Raw genomic sequence first — 21806 nt, 5'->3', positions numbered from 1 at the left:
TCTTGAAATGGCGGTATCACTGAGTAGGGTCAGACAGAAAGAACAACCCTGGAATCCGGCATCAGGAAGTTCCATGAAATTGCACTTGCAAAAGAGTGAGGGTGGTACAACAGACAGAAAAACCAATTGACTGACAGAACTGTCATTCTTATAATTTAACTATTACATTGCAATGGTGCTGTGCCAGCAATGGGGCAAACATATAATCAATGGCAATCCTTCCCCGCAAAGTGCTTACAATCTACAAGAGAAAGCTTCCTGTGAGAAGAACATGTGTGTCTGCTGAGTTGTGCTGCCTTTTGCCTCTAAGGGTCTGGGTGGAGCTGATAAAGTATAGGCCAGAAAGCAAATGCACAACACTAAGATAGAAATTATCTTGAGCACGTAGGGCCAAATTCAAAGGAGAAGGTCACTAGTCTGTGGAGTAAGTCTAGCTGATGCCATTTATACTTTCATCCGACACTCTAAAGGTGGCACTGTCAAAGCTGCCCAAGGAATGTGCAACAGCAACGAAGCATCCTGTGGCACTTTATAGACTAAAAGAAAAGATTTGAGCATGAGCTTTCGTGAGCACAGACTCACTTCATCAGATGCTGGTCTTGGAAATCTGCAGGGCCAGGTATAAATAAGCCAGAGCAAGGGTGGGGATAACAAGGTTAGCTCAGTCAGCAAGGGTGAGGCTTGCTACCAGCAGTTGATCTGGAGGTGTGAACACCAAGGGAGGGGAAGCTGCTTTTGTATTTAGCCAGCCATTTACAGTCTTTGTTTAAGCCTCAGCTGAGGGCGTCGAATTTGCAGATGAATTGTAGCTCAGAAATTTCTCTTTGGAGTCTGGTCCTGAAATTGTTTTGCTGTAGGATACCTACTTTTAAGTCTGCTACTGTGTGGCTTGGGAGATTGAAGTGCTCTCCTACAGGTTTTTGTATATTGCCATTTCTGATATCTGATTTGTGTGCATTTATTCTTTTACGTAGAGACTGTCCAGTTTGTAGGTCCCTTTAAAAATAATTGGTCATGGAATTCTTCTGGAGGTGTTGACAAGTCTTTTCTTCTTCTCTCTTCATTTTTTAGAAGGTTTTATTAAGTTTACAGCGGAACGTTAAACAGTAATATAACTATGAGGTCACTGTATTTTACAGTATGTTACCACAGAACAGAATGACCACTTTCCTCAACGCAGAAGATTCTACCGTCAATGGTTAAGGGTTTCCCTACGTACAAATTTATAGCAACCTACTTAGGTCTTGACCACATGAGAAAGTTTCACTGGTTCTGAAATAGATTTAAATAAATGACTGCAATCCCTGGTGCAGACACTTCTTTTGTTTATTTCAGGTTAGCTAAAACTTCCTTCTAATTGACCCATCTGTGCTACGTCTATGCCATCGGGAGATTAGACATCACATATGCTGACAGAAAGGCTATGTGTACACTACAGAGATCTGTCGACAGAAGTTACAGTCAGAAGATATCTTCCAGCAAAACTTCTGCCAACAGATCATGGCCACATACGAAAGGGGATCATTCTGTCAATCCGCTCTGTTGACTGAGAACAGACAGATTGCCCAGCTGCTGTCTCGACAGAATGGCCAGCCAGAAGCACAGCATACAGGGCTGCCCAGTGACCCTGAAGTGGGACCCCCTAGAATGTACACACAGCTTTTTTGTCAACAGGTAATGCTGAGCAAGGCATTCTGCCTCATGGGGGAAGAGGCAGAAGACTGTTGACAAAAGTGCCGAGTTCTGTTGTGGACACCCTGTGAGTTTTGTCGATGAAACCCTGGTTTTGTCAACAAAACTCTCTAGTGAAGATGTAGCTAAAGAGCTTTGGCAGTGTGGGAACACCAGCTCAATGAACAACATCACCTATGCCAACAGAAGACATTTCTGTGGACTCAGTTGCATCTACACTGAGAGCCTGGGTGATGTAGATATGTCAATAGGAGTTGTGGGTTCTTCACACCTCTGACTGTTGCAGCTATGCTGGTATAAGTTTAAAATGTAAACCAGCACTTAAGCCAAAATACATGCCTTCATAGCCTTCTGCATGAGTTCAGATCTTTTTAACGCCACTGCTTAAATTAAACTTGTATAATTCTCTCATGTAGACAGAATTTAAAACTGATTTAATTAAATCATTTTAATGTAACTAGTGCAAATCCCTGTGTAGACATTATCATTTTGGTTTAAGAGTGGCTTAGTTTGGCTTATCTTAAACCAGTCCCTAATCGTTATTATCACCATCATCCTTTCCACGTCATCAGGTGCATAAGACAGAAGTCAGATGGTACCTATCAACCTTCTTCTGTGCTCATTTTTCCATGTTCTTTGTATTTAGATGCAGTTACACTGCTTCAGCCATTACTGTGCTATGGAGTATGCACTATTGATGGAGGTTGGCCTCTCTTGGACAAACAGTCCTGTGGCACCTTAGAGACTAACAAATTTATTAGGTCATGAGATTTCACTTCCTCAGATGAATGGAGAATATTATTTTTAAAATACAGCACTTGCTTTTCCTATTCTGGCTTTTACATCAAACATGCCATTACCTGTGTCGTGAATGATGCTACCCAGAAAAGTAAACTTATGAACATTTTTCAAGGCTTCACTTTCCAGACAGATAAAATCATTGGTAGTTCAATTAACTTTCGTAGCTTTCTTCTTTGATTTATTGATTCTAGGCCCTATGTACTTGGCAGAATTTGCAGGATTCATGTGTCTTTTGCTGCATATCTTCATAAGACGGATGTTCTCTGCTAAATCTCCAGTCTCACTTTTTTTCCCCATGCAAAGTCAGTTTTCAATCATCTCCCGCTAAACTGATAGAAACCAATTTTAAACTCATATAAGATTGTCCATCTAGCCTTCTGCACCAGTTTAGACTCGTCTATTTGAGAAAATAGACAGGCAGAACTCTACTAGTACAATTATACTGCCCTAGCTGTGCTGGTATAGGTCTATTCTCATGCTCCCTTTTGCATTTTAGAGTGGGTGTGTGTGTGCTGGGGGGAGGAAGGGGGATTATCTTAAATCACCTCTAAAGTGACATGATCTCAACAGAAGAAAAATAAGAACCGCAATTCTATATCTAGAAGTAGAATGTCAACATGACGGATTACAGCTGCATCGTTATGGTGGTATAATTATATGGATGTAGACCTGTCAATGAATTTCCCCATGTAAAAAAGCCCTTAGGTTCCTTCTGCCCTTAGTTATATTCTTATCCAGTTTTTCTGGTGGAACTTACACTTTATATATCACCTCTGAATTTGGCTCACTAAGTATATGGGTGGCTAGCTCTGCAGTACAGAGTTTTGTCAGTTGGTTTCGGCATGAAAAACCCACCATCTCTAACTGCCACAGCTATGCTGCCAAAGCCCCTATGGAGACCCAACTGATGCCATGAAAGGGATGGTTTTGCCAATATTCTTTATGCCTTTCAGGAAGATAGTTTTACAAGACCCGCAAAACTCCTTTTGCCAGCAGAACCTGCATCTCCACTAGGGGACAGTATTAGTACAGTTACTTTGGCAAAGCCTGTGTAATGTAGACTAGCCTAGAGGCTGAGCTGCTTTTGCTCACACCAGGAGGGAATCAGAAGAGAGGAATGTTCAAGAAAAGTAATTAGCATGAGCATGCAAAGAAGCCCTCACCCTGTTCCAAATTACACTTTCTTGTTATAGCTCCTCAGTTTGCAAAACCAGGGCAACACTATAAGGTTTGTTAACATGGTTTTTTTGCTTAGGGGCATGACAAGAACTACAGACACTGTGAACATAATTATTCTGGCAAAAACCTCAACATAGATGCAGTGAGGCTGACCAAAGAGAAGGGCAGACAGACCTTTAGGGAGGAGGGACTCTGGTTGTGTTGTGAAAGAAGAGACCCCAAAAGAGAAAACAGCCTTAGAGAGAAGGAAGTGGGCCCAGCTGAAATGGGAATGAAGATTGTATTGGTGTGAGTTCTATTTGGAAAGTCTTTATGCAGGACTTAATAACTGGATTCCAGGAGGGGAGCGCTTTTAATATATGGCCTGTGTTGACCTTTTAAGGGGCCCTCAGTGAAGGGGGAACTGAATGCAGGCCTTAGCAGAGCTATGTTGGCCTGCAGGGGGTGCTCTGGGCAGGTGCAACCACTGACAACGAGACAGGAAGAGGGTGTGGGAAAGAGAGCACGAGAGAGTACAGACACAGGGGAATGGTTTGCAAAAGGCACATGAAAATATTCTATTAAATTCTCTCTCTGGTTTGTTAGGCAGCGGTTAGCTAGCTGGAAACCTAAATGAAGGTCCAGGAGCCAAACCATCTACTTACACAGGGCAAGCAGTGAGCATCAAGAGTGCCAACCCACTTCTCTGGGGCACGTGAATATAAGGCTATGTTGGAGCCCTGACTTTCATTCCCCGTGTTGTCTTATGTAGCCAGAGCCTGGAAAGTGAGCTAGCTTTCACTGGTCCTTCACCCCCTGCTTATCCTGACATCAGAAATGCAATTGCTTTGATAGGCCCTTAACAAAATGTTTTTGTAGACAAGTCTTTCGGTTCCTACAAGCCAAAGTTCCTAACTTCTGAAAATGGGATTTAGACTCCTAAATCACTGAGGTACATGAGAAAAAAATATCCTCAATTAAGAGGACACTCTCCAATCTGCATGTCCATCTGGGATAAACACATGAGTCTTAGAAAAAACATCAACACAGGAGGAAAAGACTGACTCTGTTCTTATTAGTTGCTAATGGATGTTTTCCTAAGTTATGTTTCCATTTCCACTAGTAACAGTGAGTCCTACTGAAGGTTGAATGTGTCTAGTTGAGCATTTTTGACAATATTGACCTCACATGTTTTGGCAAATTCTCTGGTTCATCAGTGGTCAGGCACTGAGGGTGCTGAACAAGAGTAAGTTCAACTTGTGTGTATCAATTTGTTGACTTAATACTTTTATTTTTAAGTCATTGCCATTCTGTTTAATTATTTGTTCTTTCTTTATTTCCTGCCTTCATTTGTTGTTTTTATTTCTTTTCTGTATCTCAATTTTTTTCTGTTTTTCTTCCATTCTCTCCTCTCCTCTCTTATGCTCTGATCTGCAGAAACAATTTCCCCCCATAGACAAGCAGCTAAATCAACATTGAATAACTGACTTTTAAATTCACTCAGCACAGTATCAGTAGGCATCCTTCAGTCTGCATAGACTATGGATCGTGCCCTTTATAGTTTCAATTGAGGACTTCATTTACAGTGTCTACTGTGACTGTGAAGGCCCACACGAGAGTGACAGTCCTTGCTGCATCTCTTGCAGACGTGGTGGGTGTCTGGCAAGTCCTTATTGTGCTTTCTGTGCGCTCGCTTCTCCTCTGCTAGCTGTCTGATCCTCATCTTGCCCTTCTGAAGGCCCTTGTGTAACCCCTGCCTCCATCTGCTGCAGTCGTCTGCTAGTTTTTCCCAGTTGTCCAGCTCGATGTCTACCTCTCTGAGGTCTCTCTTGCAGACATCTTTGTAGCGCAACTGGGGGTGTCCGGGAGGTCTTTTGCCAGAGGCTAGCTCACCATACAGGATGTCTTTTGGAATCCTTCCATCATTCATCCTGTGGACATGGCCAAGCCAGCGGAGCCGACGCTGCCTGAGGAGGGTGTGCACGGTTGGGATTCCAGCTTGCTCGAGGACAGCGGTGTTGGTCACTCTGTCTTTCCATGATATTCCAAGGATGCGCCTGAGGCAGCGCAAGTGGAAGACGTTCAGCCTCTTTTCCTGGCGGGCATGCAGGGTCCAAGTCTCGCTGCCATAAAGGAGGGTGCTGAGGATGCAGGCTCTGTAGACTTGCATTTTGGTGTGAGTGTACAGCTTGTTGTTATTCCACACTCTCTTGCTGAGTCTGGACAGAGTTGTGGCCGCTTTTCCGATCCTCCTATTTAGCTCAGTGTCCAACGACAGGGTATCAGCGATGGTGGACCTGAGGTAAACGAACTCGTGGACGACCTCTAACGTATAGTTGTCAATGCTGATTGATGGGGATTCAGCAACATCCTGACTGAGTACATTTGTCTTCTTTAGGCTGATGGTAAGCCCAAAGTCCTTGCACGCTTTGGAGAGCTAATCCAGCAGTTTTTGAAGCTGGTCTTCTGTGTGAGACACTACAGCAGCATCATCTGCGAACAGCATGTCTCTGATGAGGACTTCCTGCACCTTAGGCTTAGCTTTCAGCCTTGCTGAAACAGTTAAACAGTTTCCCATCAGATCTTGCGTGCAGCAAGATGCCCTCTGTTGAAGATCCAAAGGCATGCTTCAGGAGGAATGCGAAGAAGATCCCGAACAATGTCGGAGCAAGCACGCATCCTTGTTTGATGCCGCTCCTGATTCTGAAAGCATCCGATAATGTGCCATCATATTGGATGGTTCCTCTCATGTCTTCGTGGAACGACTGGATCATCTTGAGTAACCGTGGAGGACAGCCTATCTTGTGGAGCAGTTTGAACAGACCATCCCTGCTGACCAAGTCAAAGGCCTTGGTCAGGTCGACGAAGGCTATGTAGAGTGGCTTCCTCTACTCCCTGCACTTCTCCTGCAGCTGCCTTAGAGAGAAGACCATGTCAACGGTTCACTCAGCACATTGGCTGTCTTTTAGGAAATGAGTGCATACTATTGTGCTTGCTTCTGGCAAGCTTTCTGAATTTTTGCTAAATTGATTTCCAAAGACTGCTGCTTGCCTGTTTGTGTTACCCTTAATGTTGTGTAATTTAACAAACAATGGAGAAGATATCAGAAGCCCCACCTCCGAATAGCAGATATGATTTCTGTTAAAGTCCAACAAAATTCAACAAGAAAATCCAGTCAGACATGGCAAACAAACTCACTGAAAAATCAGTTAGGTTGACAACACGGAAAGGAAATGACAGCGTAGGGCAAAATCTGTGAACAAGGAGGACAATAGCAACTATCCCAGACAAGTGCTGAACCTGTATGAAAGTGTTTTAGAGGAATAGCTAAAATTGGGGTAGTTGCGGAAGACTTCAGGCATGAAAATATCCATTTAACTAACCAGCAGTCTGGCACTGTGTTTGTTTGCTTTATTAGTTCATTGCCATTGAGAGAGGTGAAGGTTGTCTCCTGAAATTTGAAGACAATTTCTTGCATGGGGTAACTCTATCTAATGGAGTTGTCTCGAAAATGAATTTGGCTCTTTATGTCTTGACAAGTCTGCATTTGATAGTGAATGAACACGATGGCGTGTGAGTCAGAGAGTTGAAGAAGCGGGTCTTTGCCCAAGAAAGCTTATGCTCCAAAATATCTGTTAGTCTACAAGGTGCCACAGGACTTCTTGTTGTTCTCGAAGATACAGACTAACACAGCTACCTCTCTGATACCTGAATTCTTCAATACTGTTCAAGCCTCTGCTTGGAAAGTGATCCTTACAAGGGTATGAAAAGAAAAAGGAAAAAATGCAAAGACTGACTGATTTTACTATGTGCTGAGTATATCCAGTACACATAATGAGCTCCTGCTCTTTTACTTCTCCAAAAGACCCCTCGGCTCTGTATTACAATCATTCATTCCCCCCAGCCTAGGAGAAAATAAGGTATGATGTCAGAAATTGACTCCATTTGATGCTGTTCTGTTTGGAAAATATCTCCTGAGGCAGACTCTCTCCCCAGATTTCCCTAAAAATATCTGAACTGTCACTCCACCCTGCTTGTCTCCCAGATTACACAAGTTGTGACCACACCATCAGTGTGGTCTGGAACAAAGCATAAAGGATTGCAGTGATGGGCAGCTTGAGGTCAGCTCATTTGCCCACTGGTGATGTCTCCTCACCTGTTATTTTTGCTACAATGCAGGAGAAAATTCATAGGCTTATCAGAACCCACCCCATCTCAAAAAAACAGAGGTAGAATAAACATTGTTCATCACAGGCTGGTTGTGGAGAGGGGTATAATTCAAATACTTGCAAAATCTGACTCCAAATATAGGTGTTTGCTGGGATGAATGAGCCACCTAAACTAGACACTCTTGCACATAAGTGAGGTCTTCCACAGCTAGCTCAGTGCTGTGATACCTCTGCTAAGGAAGACCCCAGTTCAAGAATATTGTCAAGCGACTATCTTATACATTACGGCTGTGTCTACACTGGCACATATCTTCGAAATAGCCATATTTCGAAGATTACTAATGAGGCACTGAATTGAATATTCAGCACCTCATTAGCATTAGGATGCTTCCGGCAGCGGCGCTTCGAAAGCACAGCTTTCGAAAGCGCGCGGCTCGGCGTGGCTACACGGGGTCCTTTTTGAAAGGACCCTGCACCTTTTGAAATCCCTTTATTCCGATCAGTGATCAGGATAAGGGGATTTCGAAAGCTGCGGGGTCCTTTTGAAAAAGACCCTGTGTAGCCACATGGAGCCGCGCACTTTCGAAAGCAGTCCCTTCGAAGCGCCGCGGACGGAAGCATCCTAATGAGGCACTGAATATTCAATTCAGCGCCTCATTAGTAATCTTCGAAATAGCCATTAGCATGGCTATTTCGAAGATTTGTGCCCATGTAGATACACCCTACAAGGGCAATTTCCCCACATTTGATATTTACAGGAATGGGACACATACTAATTTGCTTCATCAGCTGCTCCTACTAGTGACATGTAACCCTTCCTTCACTCCTTCCCTCCCTGCTATGCAAACCCTGGATTCTGTTTCTCTACTCCAATCATCTGAAGAAGTGGGTCTTACCCTTGAAAGCTCCTGACCTAATAAATTTGTTTGTCTCTAAGGTGCTACAGGACTGCTTGCTGTTTGTGAAGCTACAGGCTAACATGGCTACTCTTCTCAGACTATTTAAACACAGAAGAGAGACAAGATGAGGGAGGGACCATTTTCTGTTGGTGAAAGAGACAAGCTTTGAAAGTTCCGCAGAACTGAACTCAAATGTTTCTTCAGGGTGGGGCAGAACAAAGTTAGATTTAAATAGATAATATCTCAACTCTGCTATGCAGAAAAACACCTTTCTCCTTTTCTACCCTATCCACAGTCACCAAAAACGGAACAAAATTGAAAAAGGTGGGTAGGTGAGTGCAGAACCTCTAGTCTGCAACATGCATAATCCCAACCAAGAGCCTCATCATCCTCTCTCTTCATCTATGAGATACATATCTCCATCTGACTAACAAAGATGTGGAAGTATCCACTTGGCATCCTTTCCTGAAGTTCTGTCACGTGGGTGGTTAGGTTGTCTTGGTCTCCTGGAAATCGTTTCCCATTTGAAACACTGTTGTGTATAAATAACATGCACATTCCTCTACTCTGAATAAGGCTCTGTGCAAAGATTCAAGAGAATTATTTCAGGGCCCTTTACAAGTTAAAACACTTTTCTTTCAAAACAAGCATATGCCCATATGAAATGTCTTCAGCCCAAAGCACTGGGCAATACTTATTCACCACAGACTACTATTTGTATGCCCTGTTCTGTTCCTTTCAGTTACGGGGAAATTGACATCTTGTAACCAGTGCACATGTATGAATAGTCATATTATTTATTATTAGTCCTAGAGGTGTGTTTTTCTTCAGATCATATCTGCACATATAGGAATAATAATAGGCTTTTTGATGGATCATGAATTGGCTGGAGCTTATTACTGAAGACCCTAGAGCTTTTGAAGCAAGGTCCTGTTTATTGCCTTTTTTTTTACAAAAAGATATTAAAATGACAGTCATGGCTAAAAAACCTTCACTTTTTCCAGCCTGAGTTGCATAAGGGCAGACTCTTGCAACTCTGCTGCCCTTTCTCCACCAGCAAAAGGCTGTCTCTTGTTACAGCATGGTGCTATTTTAAGTCTCCCCTTTTAGAGAATTAATTTCTTCTCTTCTCAATTCAATAAAGGCTATTGCACTTGTTGACTTTGTATTTCACTGGTTTACTTTGTTCCACCAGACCCCTCTCAATCCCAATGAGCATGCATAATTTATGGAGTGGCAGATTCTGATATGAAGATACTACAGTGACAGGTATTGTAGGAAAAAAAACGTAAACAGATTAGGAGGATTAGAAGCAGACATGGAAAATATGCCGATTTCTCCACAAGAGCTTTAAGTAGGGACGTTGGCAATCTTTTCAGTGGCAGCAGATAAAAATCAGCATTTGAGTTCATTAGTATTCATTGGTAACATACCAGCATTCTTCCAGGCTAATCATCAGACACAGATAGGCCTCTACAGGACCCACCTTGATAAAGAGTCTGGCAATGACTGAATGAAATCTGAAAAATAAAGTGAATGTAAAGAGATGCCATGAGTCAGACCCATGACTGGTAGTTATGGCATCAGGTAAACCACACGTCTGAAGCGTTTCAGGATGTTTGATTTTTGACTTCAAGCTCCAGCTCTTTTGAGACTATTTCAATGGGGTGGGACTTTTAGCTTTCATTTGTAAAAAAATGTTTCTTGCCCTTATGATTGTGCAGAAGCTTGAAAGTGGGTCCCAAATGCACCCTGTAGGCTGCAAGCCCATAGGGCAAATAATAATAGCCTTAGTATTTATTAAAACTCTGGTGATTTTTAAAGGGGTATGGAGGACTGAGTTATGATTTTTAACTTTTGCTGTTGGCAATTGAGATAGCAAGGGATGTGCACAAGGAATCTGGGAACTGCCAGGTCCAGGATGAGGCCCAGTGCTGGGCCCCTGGAAGGGGTGGGACCTAAGATGGAAAGGATGGGCTGGCGGCTAGTGTCCCCCAGGCAGCCTTTCAGCACCCTGTGACTCACATGGCCTAGGGATTTGAGGGTGATTTAAAGGGCTCCAGCCCCTGCTGCTGCTGAGGGTGCTGTGGTGGTGGCTGGGAACCCCAAAATTACTGGGCCCAAGGCAGCTGCCCCCTTACTTCCCCATTGGTGGCCCTGGGTCTGTGCTTTCATATGTTTCCAATGTGTTTACTGGTATTGCCCTATCAGCTATTCAATAGCCCTAGCTTCAGAGAGGATTCAAAGATTTAAAGCCAGAACATAGATAAACAGGTCCCAAAGTTTCATTCAAATACCCCTGTATTGAACCCCGACATCTCTAGGCTTGGCAGCTCATAGCTCCAACACCTCTGGGCTTTCCACACCAGTAAAACATTTTTAAAAAGTGTTTGAGCCTCAGCACCTGATTGCTTGAGCCCTGGCACCTCTTTCATTATAAATTAAGCAATGTGGAGAATCCACCACTTCCTCTGGTACTTTGTTAGGTGTCTTATTTCTAATCTGAATTTTTTTGGCTTTAACCTCCCACTATTAGACATTTGAATATCTAAGGCATACTTAGTAAGATAAAGTAAGCCGATGGCCTTTGTTGAAGTAGAAGACAGCAAAATGTTTTGATGATTTGCTGAGAAGGCAACATCAGCAGCATGCGTCCATCAAGTGATTCTGTATTCCATACTAGTGGCCACACAAATTTTATCATGAAGGCAGCCAAGTTGTCTCAGGTCAGTCTGAGTTCTTCAACATCATTTGTCTCAAAAGGTTCTTTCTTGGCATTTCTGCAGCCTTTCAAAACTGGGAGCTCCACTGTGAGGTTTAACTGGCTCAGGGAAACAGTGGAAAACAAGTTTTGGACACAGGAGCCTGGAATGAAGCTGGCATTGGTCAGGAGTTCATTCTGGCTACAAAAAAAGAAGATGGCTGGAGAAGCCTCCCTCATGAGACATCCTACAGAAGTAGGCCCCAATCAAAAAGACAGGCCCACACCCTTCGTAGGTATTTGAAATCCACCTCCAGATCTGAACATAAATTTTGTACGTCTTCTAACTTTATAGTGGAAAAGCCAAATCCCTATATCTAAGTACTCCTAAATTGGGTGGCTTGGACCTATCTTTGATCACAGTTATCTGAACCCCTACATGAAAGTATTTAGAAGACAGTGGGGCTGACAGGTGCTGCAGGTGTGGGGGGGCCAGCTCCATGTCCCTGGAAGAGGCAGAACCTTGTGCTGAAGGGGCGGAGCCTTAGGCAGAAGGGGCATAGCCAAGGACAGTCAGCTCTTAGTGACACCTGGAGCATAGTGGTTGGCCTGCCCCACCCCAGCCCTCAGAAGTTGTGCAGAACGCCAGAGTGTTGCTCCTGCACCATCTTTCATTGAGGCAGCGGTGATGGTTGGGAACTCTGGGCGCCTTTGTGACACCAGGCCCCTAGGCAGTTGCCCCCCCCAAAGGTCCCCTGAGGCCTGTCAGATAGCAAATGAAAATCCTTTGCCCAGATTTACACCAACCCGTCTTCTCGTTGTGTAGGCAGCTTGGCAGGTTTTGTTAAGGCCTTGAAGAAAGAATGTGTCAAGATCTGAACCATGAATGAAAATGTTACTATAGCAGGGTGGGTTATATAAAGCTGTACTTCAGGGAAGCGCTGGGTAAATTCAATGAGAGCTGTCACGCAGATTTTGATTATGGGTAAGATTGTGTCCAGACCCTCTATGAGACGGAGCACAGAACTCATAGCCCAGAGGAATGAGGTAGGTAAGGTGCTTTTAAGAAATCTTTGCACTCTGTTGCTCCTGAAGAGGCACCCGGCATAATGCAGGCAGCTAAGTTCTGGCAGCCTTCTTTGGACTGCTCCATCTGCAGCTCTGCCACAATCCCTGCAGTGCTGTGGCCTTGTTCTTTTAACCTCCTTCACCCAGCCTGAGCTGCTTCATCCCTCTGCCAGGCCTTGAGACGGCCTTAGAAGGCGGACTTCTGACAGCTGTCTTCCAGAGCACTTGCATCTGGGGAGCATCAACCAGGCAGAAGTGAAGCTTTTATGGCCCTTTGACACCACTCTGGCTCTTCTGTGTGGCAAAAGAGAGCTGAAGCAGGCTGAGGGGTGGGGTGGGGTGGGGTGGGGTGAGACACTCACCCTCTGGGCCTTGGCAAATGTGCTAATGACGTGGATTAACCTGCAGTGAGTTAACTGTGGTAAAGACTCTGGTGTAGACATATCCCTGGCAAGAGTCACATAGAAATACATGACCCAGCTCTGCAGACCTCTCATATGTGGACATCTTACTGGCACTGAAAGGCCCAATCTTGAAGTCCTTACGCAGGCAAAGCTCCCATGATTTCGGTCATGCTCAACTGACTCCAAGACTGGACAAATACTAGAAAGAGAGCACAGGTAGGGACTAGATATGTTATTTTCCTTATGCCTCTTTACTCTTAATCGATGTGTCTATATATATATGTTTGCTTCACATTCATTTTAACAACTTCCTGTTTTTCAGTAATTCATCCAGCCCCCCATCAACATCAACCTGCAGGTGGGTTTGTCACCTCCATAGAAGACCCTAGCCTACATGCATAGTTTTCAAAACCCACTTTTCAGCGCTCATTTACTTTTAAAAGTGTTTCAGTGAAGCACAGATTAAAAAAATACACCCAGGACATATTAATCTTCTCTCTGATTGTCATGAATGTGACATATTCATCTTTTAAGGCTTTACCAAAAGCTATACCATCCTATAAAATGGGATGCTGCTTTAGTACAGATCTGGAAAAGGGATTTTTTCATTTGCTCTCTGCATACTTTCATCCCGAATATCTGGAAAATTTATGATCAGAGATAGTTCGAAGCCATCCGATGTAGGAGTGTCTGTTTGTCTTATTAAAACTCCAAGTTTGCATCCTGGAACAAATATCTGGGGAATGTCTAGACTAGACTTTAGCAATGTGTTGGCTACCTTGAGTTAACCAGCAATCAGTTCAGAGATAAAAGCTCCAGTGTAGACATATCCTGTAAGGCTGCTGTTTACAGTGAGGCTTTCATTGATACGCTGACCTGTGAACATAAATTAACACATGCCACATCACTTGAATCTCACACACACCTCTGGAAGCCATACAGAAAAAAGCATGAACTCAGATTTCACCAGCCTTTACAAAGACTGTGAGATGATGTACCCCTTCTTCCTGAACAATTGGATGTGAAAATACTTGTCCTGGGTATGTTGCACATCAGGCACATACAACTCTTTAAGGTTTTCCTAATAAATTCATGAAAGTATTTAGAAGAAATATATGCAAATACTGTCATGCATACACTCTTAAAAAATTCTCTAAATCGACCCGCTCACTAAATCAATAGAATGACTATGGTTTTGTTCAGGGATTTCTAACACTTCATGTCCGTGCTTCCTAACTAAGAATCCAGCCTTGTTTTCAAGGCAAAACTTATTCTAATTCCTTAATAAATGCTGTACTTGACCAGAATGACATTTTAGAAATCCAGTGGTAAGAGCCTGAAAGATTTGAATGGTGACCCTTTGCGATCTGTTTCACTGAATTATTTTGTAAGAAGGTTCCAAAGAAGGACACTAGATGGTGCTATTGTTCTCTTTTTAGCAAGTAGGTTCTTTTCCTGCTTAAAATACCTATACACAGGCATTATTGCAGGTTACTGTTGCAGGAAGAAGTGCTGTCTGCCTCAAATGATCGAAAATCATATTAGATTCCATCCAATCATGAGATTGATTTAAAAAGCAGGAGGTTAGATGAAAAATAATTATTTTTTACATAAAAATACTAGGTTTCCTTCTTTTCCCTCTCCTCTTCAACCCTGTCAATGCCTGCTTCCAAATACACCAGGCTTTACTATAAAGCACAAAGCTCATTGTATCAGCAGGGTGTCAATCACCTAAGTAGCCTTTTAGATGAGTCAGGTGTTTGTAGCTCAATTCCTCATTTAGTTATACCAGTTTTACCTGGTGCTCTATGTGGTTTAGCACCGTAGAGAATTAACACCCCCTTCACAGTATATGGACTTGTGCAAATACATGTGCATAACAGAACTGATCTTGTACTTACAGACTGCTGGACTTTTATTTAGCCACAGTGCCAGACAGATATTGTGTGGAATTCTGATGGCAGCTAGATATTTGGAAAGGTGGATGATATCTGAAAGTAGGCACAGCCTGTCGTGGAGCAGCCAAAAGAATAAAACACCACACCAACACTGACTCAGAATAGGGTTAGCAAGCCCTTAAGAGTGCTTGAATGGTATCGACTCAGTTAATATTTCCTCAGGATATGCAGCAGCCTGTGGTGTGAGAAACGGACACCAGCTGAAGAGTTAAAATCCATATCTGAATTTACAGAAAATGTGGTGCTGTTCTGGTCTGGGTCTTTGATTTAGGCCTGTCTAGTACACACAGTATATCCCAGCTCTGTTCCTCCATTTAGGGTTGCCAGCTCTGTTTGACTGCCCTGTGTAGATAACAATCAATGAAACGAAGATCTTTCTTTCTTTCTTTCTTTCTTTCTTACTGTCTTTGTTGTTACATACTTGGCACTTAGTGATTTAAAAACAATAATATCCAGGGTCTGATTCTCCATTGTCTTCAATCTTATGAAAGTATTTACACATTCAGAAAGGATCTGAAAGCCCATGAAAAAGTCAGTGTCTTTTACTGACTTCGGTGGACCTTGTAGCAGGCTGGAAGTAAGATTAACCTGAGTATAAAACACTACCACTGGTCTGAGGAGAGAATTCTGATCGGGTGGTATTTTACATGGGGGCAAATGAATACACAAGGAGCATGCTTTGATAACAAAAAGACAGGAGACATAAATAATTCCTTCTTCTGGTGTAGGATGTTGGCCACAGAAGGATGAGCTTTGGAGCACTGGCCTCAAAGCTCTAACTTCAATGATGGGGACAGATCTGTTCTGCATTACTATTCAAAGCAGCTCTCCTCTTCCATCCCGTCTGCCCCATGAAGAAGAGCCTTCAGGAAGGATGCTCGTCTAAGGATGTCTTTTCTGCCTTGGATCTCTTGCATCTGAAGCAAAGCTAATTCTTCTATCAGACTTGGGGTACTGGATATAATCTTTGATAGCTGGCTCTGATTACATGGGTGAAATTCCTAGTAATGTTAAAGATAGCCTAAGCAGCAGGAAGTTGGAGAGGAGAGCTAATGTTCTGATCTGAGAGCAGCAATTCACCCGAAGAATGGGTAGGGTGCAATTCAGCTTGTTAAATGGAAGCACATTCAGCAGCGGTTGTTGCTGTGGAAAAGCTTGCTTGCCATGGTAATGGTCACTTGTATAAATAAGTTACTAGTAAAATAAATGATCCACCTAAAGCACAGAAGGGAAGTTTGAGAGTACAGGAAATGCCAGACTGGAATAAACCTAACATCAATCTAGTCCAGTATCATGTCTCAGACAGTAACCAACACCAGATATTTCAGAGAAAGGTGTAAGAACCCTGCAATAGGCAAGTGTGGGCTAATCAGCCTCTTTCTCAACTTCAGGTTTGATTTAAGCTTTGACACATATGATGTAATATCCCTTTCAAAAACTATTATCATGAATTATCCATATAAATGTCCAAACCCTTTTCAAAACTTGATAAATTCTTGGATTGAATGACTTCCTGTAGAAATGCGTTCCACAAGTCTGAGTCACCGTGATTAGCCCCCTGACTTTTTCCCTATCCGAAATTTCAAACTACTGTGTAGAAATTGAGAGCGGAAGATAAAGATGCAATTGGAGGAGTCCATTGGAGAATGAATGGAACAATTCTGGGCTGAAATGCTCTCTCAATTTAAAGTGAATATGACTGAATGGAAAGTTATTAGTGATATTGTTCATTAAACTGAGCTATTCTTTACAGGAAATTATTCATTCAAATATCAAGATTAAATACACAAAATTGCCATTTTAAGATATGTGTTTAAAATATCCCCGTTAAACAGATATATACAATTTGAGTCCATAACAACCTTTGCTGTGAACATAGTTTAGCCTGCTGAAGCCTGCTGTGGCACTCCTTTGACACCCAAGACCGAAGCTTGTCTCTGTTGAAGTGATGCATTTTGTCAGCAAAACACCCAGGGTCAAATTCTCTGCTGGTGTAAATCAAGTGACTTCAGTGACGAAAATCTGGCACCCATCTGAAATGTTGATTAGGGGAAATAAATGACCGATTGGACCCTAAACTGATAGCGGAAGCATAATCCATTTATGAAACTGAATTTATGAATGAACAGCATACCTCATTATTATAAATCTCTCTCTGGCATTTTTTGAAATAAATTAGTAAAGATGATTTTCAGTGTTAATAGTTTGATCAGCTCATGCTTTACAATGGTGAATTGTAGCGTTCTGTTCCCTGAGGGAAAAAAATTGAAAATTTGGACTTATTTGTGGGCAAACACATACGTCAATTAACAGGACAATCATTTTGCTATGAAAATGTAAACATTGACAGACTGAAGGGTCTTTTAAATAGAAATGAAAAACTTTAATTGAAACACCCCTGACTTTCCCTTAAAGTACAAAAAAGGCCTTTTTTTTTCATTCACTGTTACAGTACCAGTTCTCCCGCCCCCTCCCCCAACCACCTTTAAAAGGCAATTGAATTTAACCCAGAGAATTTGAAACTGGGATAATCTACAGTCAACATATTTTGAAACAAGCTAACGCACAGTGCTGTGAAGCATTCTTAAACCATTAAATTCATCTCGTGGGGCACGAGCTTTCAATGAGTGAAGGCACATTTGACGCAACAGTACTTTTGCTGTTTTTCTAGGTGTCTAAAACTGATTCAAGAAACTCTGCAGGTTGTTGACTGTTATTATGATCCCAGTTGCAAATTTCTTAGAGCTCGATGGGACCTCTAAAAACAGCCTTAAGCAAGGTACCTTGAAGTAGCACATGAAGACACTACTCTACAATTTCCTGGATGCTTCCTTTTGTTTTAGGGCAGGGATGTCCAATATGTTCACCACTTGCCACATGTGGCAAATAGGACTCTGTATTGTGGTGAATACAGTTCTCAGCCTTCAAATGCAGTTCCTCCTGAGATCCACATGTGGGGAGTTCTGTCTGCCCGCTCCATGCACATACCCCACCCCTTGCTAGGAGAAGCGCATGGCGGTGGTAGCCCAGGCAGCTCTGGTGAGTTGCGGGCATTCAGTTAGAATGGGAGGGGCTGGGGCTGCCTGGCTCTGGGGAGGGGGTTTATTTAGTGGTGGGTCTGGCAGTGCTCTGGAGAAGGAGTGGGGGGAGGAGGGGGAATGTGGCAAATATGGAAAGACAACAACCACAAGTGTGGCGATCTTTGAATTCCTATTGGACACCACTGTTTTAGGGGAACTAATTAGCTCATGATACAGGCCAGCAGCAAATTATGGCACTCCAAACACCAGATCAAATGAGCACACTGTACTGTAGAAGATGCATGATTTCTGCTGCAGTGGGAGAATAAAGTGAAGACACTTACTCTAAAATCTAAGGTCCAGATAGACCATATTGAGCATAAGAGAAGTTCCTGCTAAATTACACCTGATAATGAATTCAAGGTCAAAATGAGAGTAAATTTAATACTTATTTCAGACAATAGTGAACAAATTGTGTGTGACCATATATAAGTAAGGCAAACAGGATTTGGCCTGACATATATGGATGCAGGCTTAATGTTATCTGCAAGACCGGAGGAAATGTACACTTATGGAGTTTCAGGTTCATTTGGCTTTGTCTAAATAAGGTCAGATGAACTTTGGAGGTTCCTACCCTGCAGTCATTCACATACAAAATTCCCCTTGATCTTTATTTGAGTCTTTCTTGGACTTTTCAAACTTCATTGTTTTCGTGTTGCATGTTATTGATAATTCCACACTTGGATGCTTGACCTGGATGTGTTTCCTCTCTGGAAACTTACTACCCTCTTATTCAGGATATACACAGCTTTCTTACAGTATGGTTGCTCTTCTCAGAGTTGCTTCTTGTTAATTAGAAAAACAGTCCTTCTGAATGCACCCTGGCAGCACTGGGATAGCACCAGATGTAAGACAACACAGGATTTGGTAGAGTGGGTGCTTTCCTTGCAAGGACTGAAGGAACCACTCCAGCATAAGGAAGAAGGTGTTGGGAGATGTCATCTCTAAGTAGAAGCAGAAGAGCCAAGTGTAAGCTTGAAAGCATCTCTCTAGTATCAACAAAAATTTGTCCAATCAAAGATATCACTTCAATCTCCATGTCTCTTTCATATCTTGGGGCCCACCTGGCTATAACGACCCTGCAGCCATACCCTTAACAGTCTCCTTTTAATTTAATTTCAAAGCATCTTCATGCTTTGGTCTCCCTGCCTTCAACTCAAGGTTGTTAAAAGTACAACCCTGCCAGTCAGGATTCCCAGGTAGAATTTCCATGACTTCCTAGGCAAATTTGAATGAGATCAAAGGAGAGACCAACAGATGTCATAGTCCTGTGTAAACAGTGTGTGAGCAGGCATATAACTTTGAGACTGTTCAAGCCAAAAACCCAAATGCTTTAGTTATTCCAGCTTCATTAACAAAACATTCCTCCTGCAGCAAGGCAAAGCAGCCAACTTTGTGGAGGGTTCATGCCATTGGATTAACTAGCCAGGAGGGATGTCTGTGGTCAACCTATTCCCTACATACCATGCAGTGGTTCTGCCCAGGCCCCCAAGAGCAGTTAAGACCTATGGTTGCTTCCGTATCCCTGCTTGTGGTCTTGCATAGCAGGGTACTTGCAAAGAGATTTCAATAGGATTCAACATAATCCCCACGCTGGGGCACGGGGCACAACAGAGCAGCTGGCTCAGAGGGGGTTGACCTCTGCACTCCTCACCTGCAGGGCTGATCAAAAGATAAACCCCATGGGGAGATTTAAAGGGACATTTAACATCACCTCTCCACCCCCCACCCCCCCCGCACACCACGTGGAAATGTTTCAGCCTCAAAACATTTCACTTGGATGCTGAACACTAGGGGCTCCCTCCTGTCGGAGAGAAACTTTCCCTGACTTTTTTTTTTCTTTCCCTTTTCTTCCCTCTAGAAAAAAAAAATGTGGAGTTAATTATCCTGTGTCTATGTCAGCCTCAGGAAGGGGGCTGTCCTTGGCTAGCCCATCCGAGGCAGAGTGACAGCGGGTTTCTTTTCTTTGCTGGTGTGTTGTGAAAGGGGGTGGTGGGGAAGGCCGGCGTGAAATAAAAGTACAGACACCAGCCTCTGCCAGCCGGAGAAGCAGCAGGAGGAGCGAGTGAGCAGACCCCCCCCACACACACACTCACCTCAATCAGCAGCCGCGCTCGGTGTGAAAGCGGCTGGGGGGGGAAGTTGCTTTGCAAGATCCCGGCTTCCATTCATTGAACCAGCCTGCAAAGGCGCTTCGGGGCCGCTACTCCAGCACCCCCCGGATCTGGGGACTCTCTCGGTCGCATCCCCCCTCCTCTCCGCCAAGGACACTGCACGACTCGAGACCCACACGACCGGGGCCTCTCGCCTCCCTCCCCGCTCGGCGCCCGGCCGGGGAGAAGTTGATACAACTCCGAAGCCAGCAGCCGCCTAAACAAGGTCTGCCCGCCAGCCAGCCAGCGCCAGCCCGGGCAGCGCGCCCCCGCCGCTGCAGCGCCTGCACCGCCGCCCCGGGGCGGGTTGAGCACCCCCTTCCCCCCACCCCCACCCCCAGACCATGCAGAACTACAAGTACGACAAGGCGATCGCTCCGGAGAGCAAGAACGGGGGCAGCCCTGCCCTGAACAACAACCCGGCCAAGAGCAGCAGCAAGAAAGGGCTGCTCATCTGCCTGGATCTCCTCTGCCTTTTCATGGGTGAGCCGCAACTTCTCCTCTCTCGTTGGACTCATTGCACTTTCGGGGGGACGGGGAGGGGGGCGCCGCGGCTCTTGCTCGGCTCCCCCTGCAGCTCGCTGTCTGCTGAAGCTGAAAACGAAGCGCTTCGGGGCGGGACGGGGGGGCTTCGCCTTCTGCAAACTTGCTAACTTCTTCTACCTCCGGCTGCTCCTGCGGGGAGCAAGCTTTGTTGCAAGAGCTATTGTTGTGTGCGCCCCCCCTTTCTCATGTGTGGGTTCCCAACCGGCCCGCCCTGCCTGAAAAAGTTTCTCCCCCTCCGCCAAAAAAATAATAATAAGAAAAGTGCATTGCAAAGATTTGCTAGACTGGCTGTGTCTAACCCAAAGCCCATCCAGAGTGGTTGGTTACCAAAGCGGGGACAACGCTGTGAAGAAGTCGCTACTGGGGGCAATTCAGAGGCATCTGACTTTCGAAGCTTCCCCTCCCCCTTGAAAGCCACAGCGAGGTATTGAAAACACAAAGTAGTCCTGGTGTCAATCCAAGTAAAATGGATGTCCCAGCTGCGAGCAGAGACTGCTTCTGTCTGTCCTCAGTATGTAAACACAGCACCCCCCATCCTGGCTACTTTGGGAGCAGCTCGGGGGACAGGCACGCTTTTCATTTGGCTTCTGCCTAAACCACGGTTTGAAAGGTGCCATCCCAGATTTACTCTCTTGGGAAAACGTGCCAGGCCCCCTTGCAGAATACAACAATCGCAGGAGGGAGAGAGAGAGAGAAAAAAAAGCAGCAAATGCAGTTTAGAGATAATGTGTGGTTTGTCCTACCAGGTGGTTGATGTCTTAAACGTTTTAGGGTTTTTTGTTTTTTTTCCAGACAGCAGTGTGAGTATGTGCAACTCAGCAAAAGGAGGGGAAACACATTAGTTTTATAGGTGGACTTACTTAGTACTAACACAAAAGTTGACATGTCACAGAGCAGCGTAAGTGGCTAAAAGGAGGGAGACACGGTAGTTGAGAAGTTACAGGGCTAGCAAACACTCCTCTCCCACTGTGGCGGTGGATCTTGTTAATTAGGAAACATGCTGGTTTTGCCTTCTGAAAACTCGAGAGAGAGAGAGCTGGCTAGCCAGGATTAAGTAAGGAGATTGATGAAATCAGTTGTTACCTGTTGTAGGTCTAGCTGCCAAGCACTATTTTGACATGATCACTGAGGTTTGATAGAGAGGTTAGGCTGATAAAGAATTCAGACCAGGCTTCCT

General features: G+C 44.0%; 1 protein-coding gene and 1 long non-coding RNA gene across 2 annotated transcripts in view; one reads left to right on the top strand and one right to left on the bottom strand.

Annotated features, from left to right (window-relative positions):
• Positions 1 to 13732: 13732 nt before the first annotated feature.
• LOC142017462 (uncharacterized) lies at positions 13733 to 20165 on the bottom strand. Its single transcript, XR_012646535.1, has 4 exons — positions 20027 to 20165; positions 18688 to 18874; positions 16985 to 17101; positions 13733 to 16883 (listed from the first exon to the last, which is right to left on the bottom strand). It is a non-coding gene; the product is annotated as an uncharacterized LOC142017462 (long non-coding RNA).
• Positions 19914 to 21806, top strand: part of PLPP3 (phospholipid phosphatase 3) — a 68465-nt gene continuing 66572 nt past the window's right edge. The window contains exon 1 of the mRNA XM_075002331.1: positions 19914 to 20566. Within this exon, the coding sequence (XP_074858432.1) occupies positions 20428 to 20566 (139 nt within the window). The 5' untranslated portion in view covers positions 19914 to 20427. The remainder of the gene's footprint in view (positions 20567 to 21806) is intronic.

Source organism: Carettochelys insculpta, chromosome 9, assembly GCF_033958435.1.
Source record: "Carettochelys insculpta isolate YL-2023 chromosome 9, ASM3395843v1, whole genome shotgun sequence".
In the NCBI taxonomy this organism is placed as follows: domain Eukaryota; kingdom Metazoa; phylum Chordata; order Testudines; family Carettochelyidae; genus Carettochelys; species Carettochelys insculpta.
Note: the sequence above shows the minus strand (reverse complement) of the source record. Positions and strands in the feature narration are given on the sequence as shown.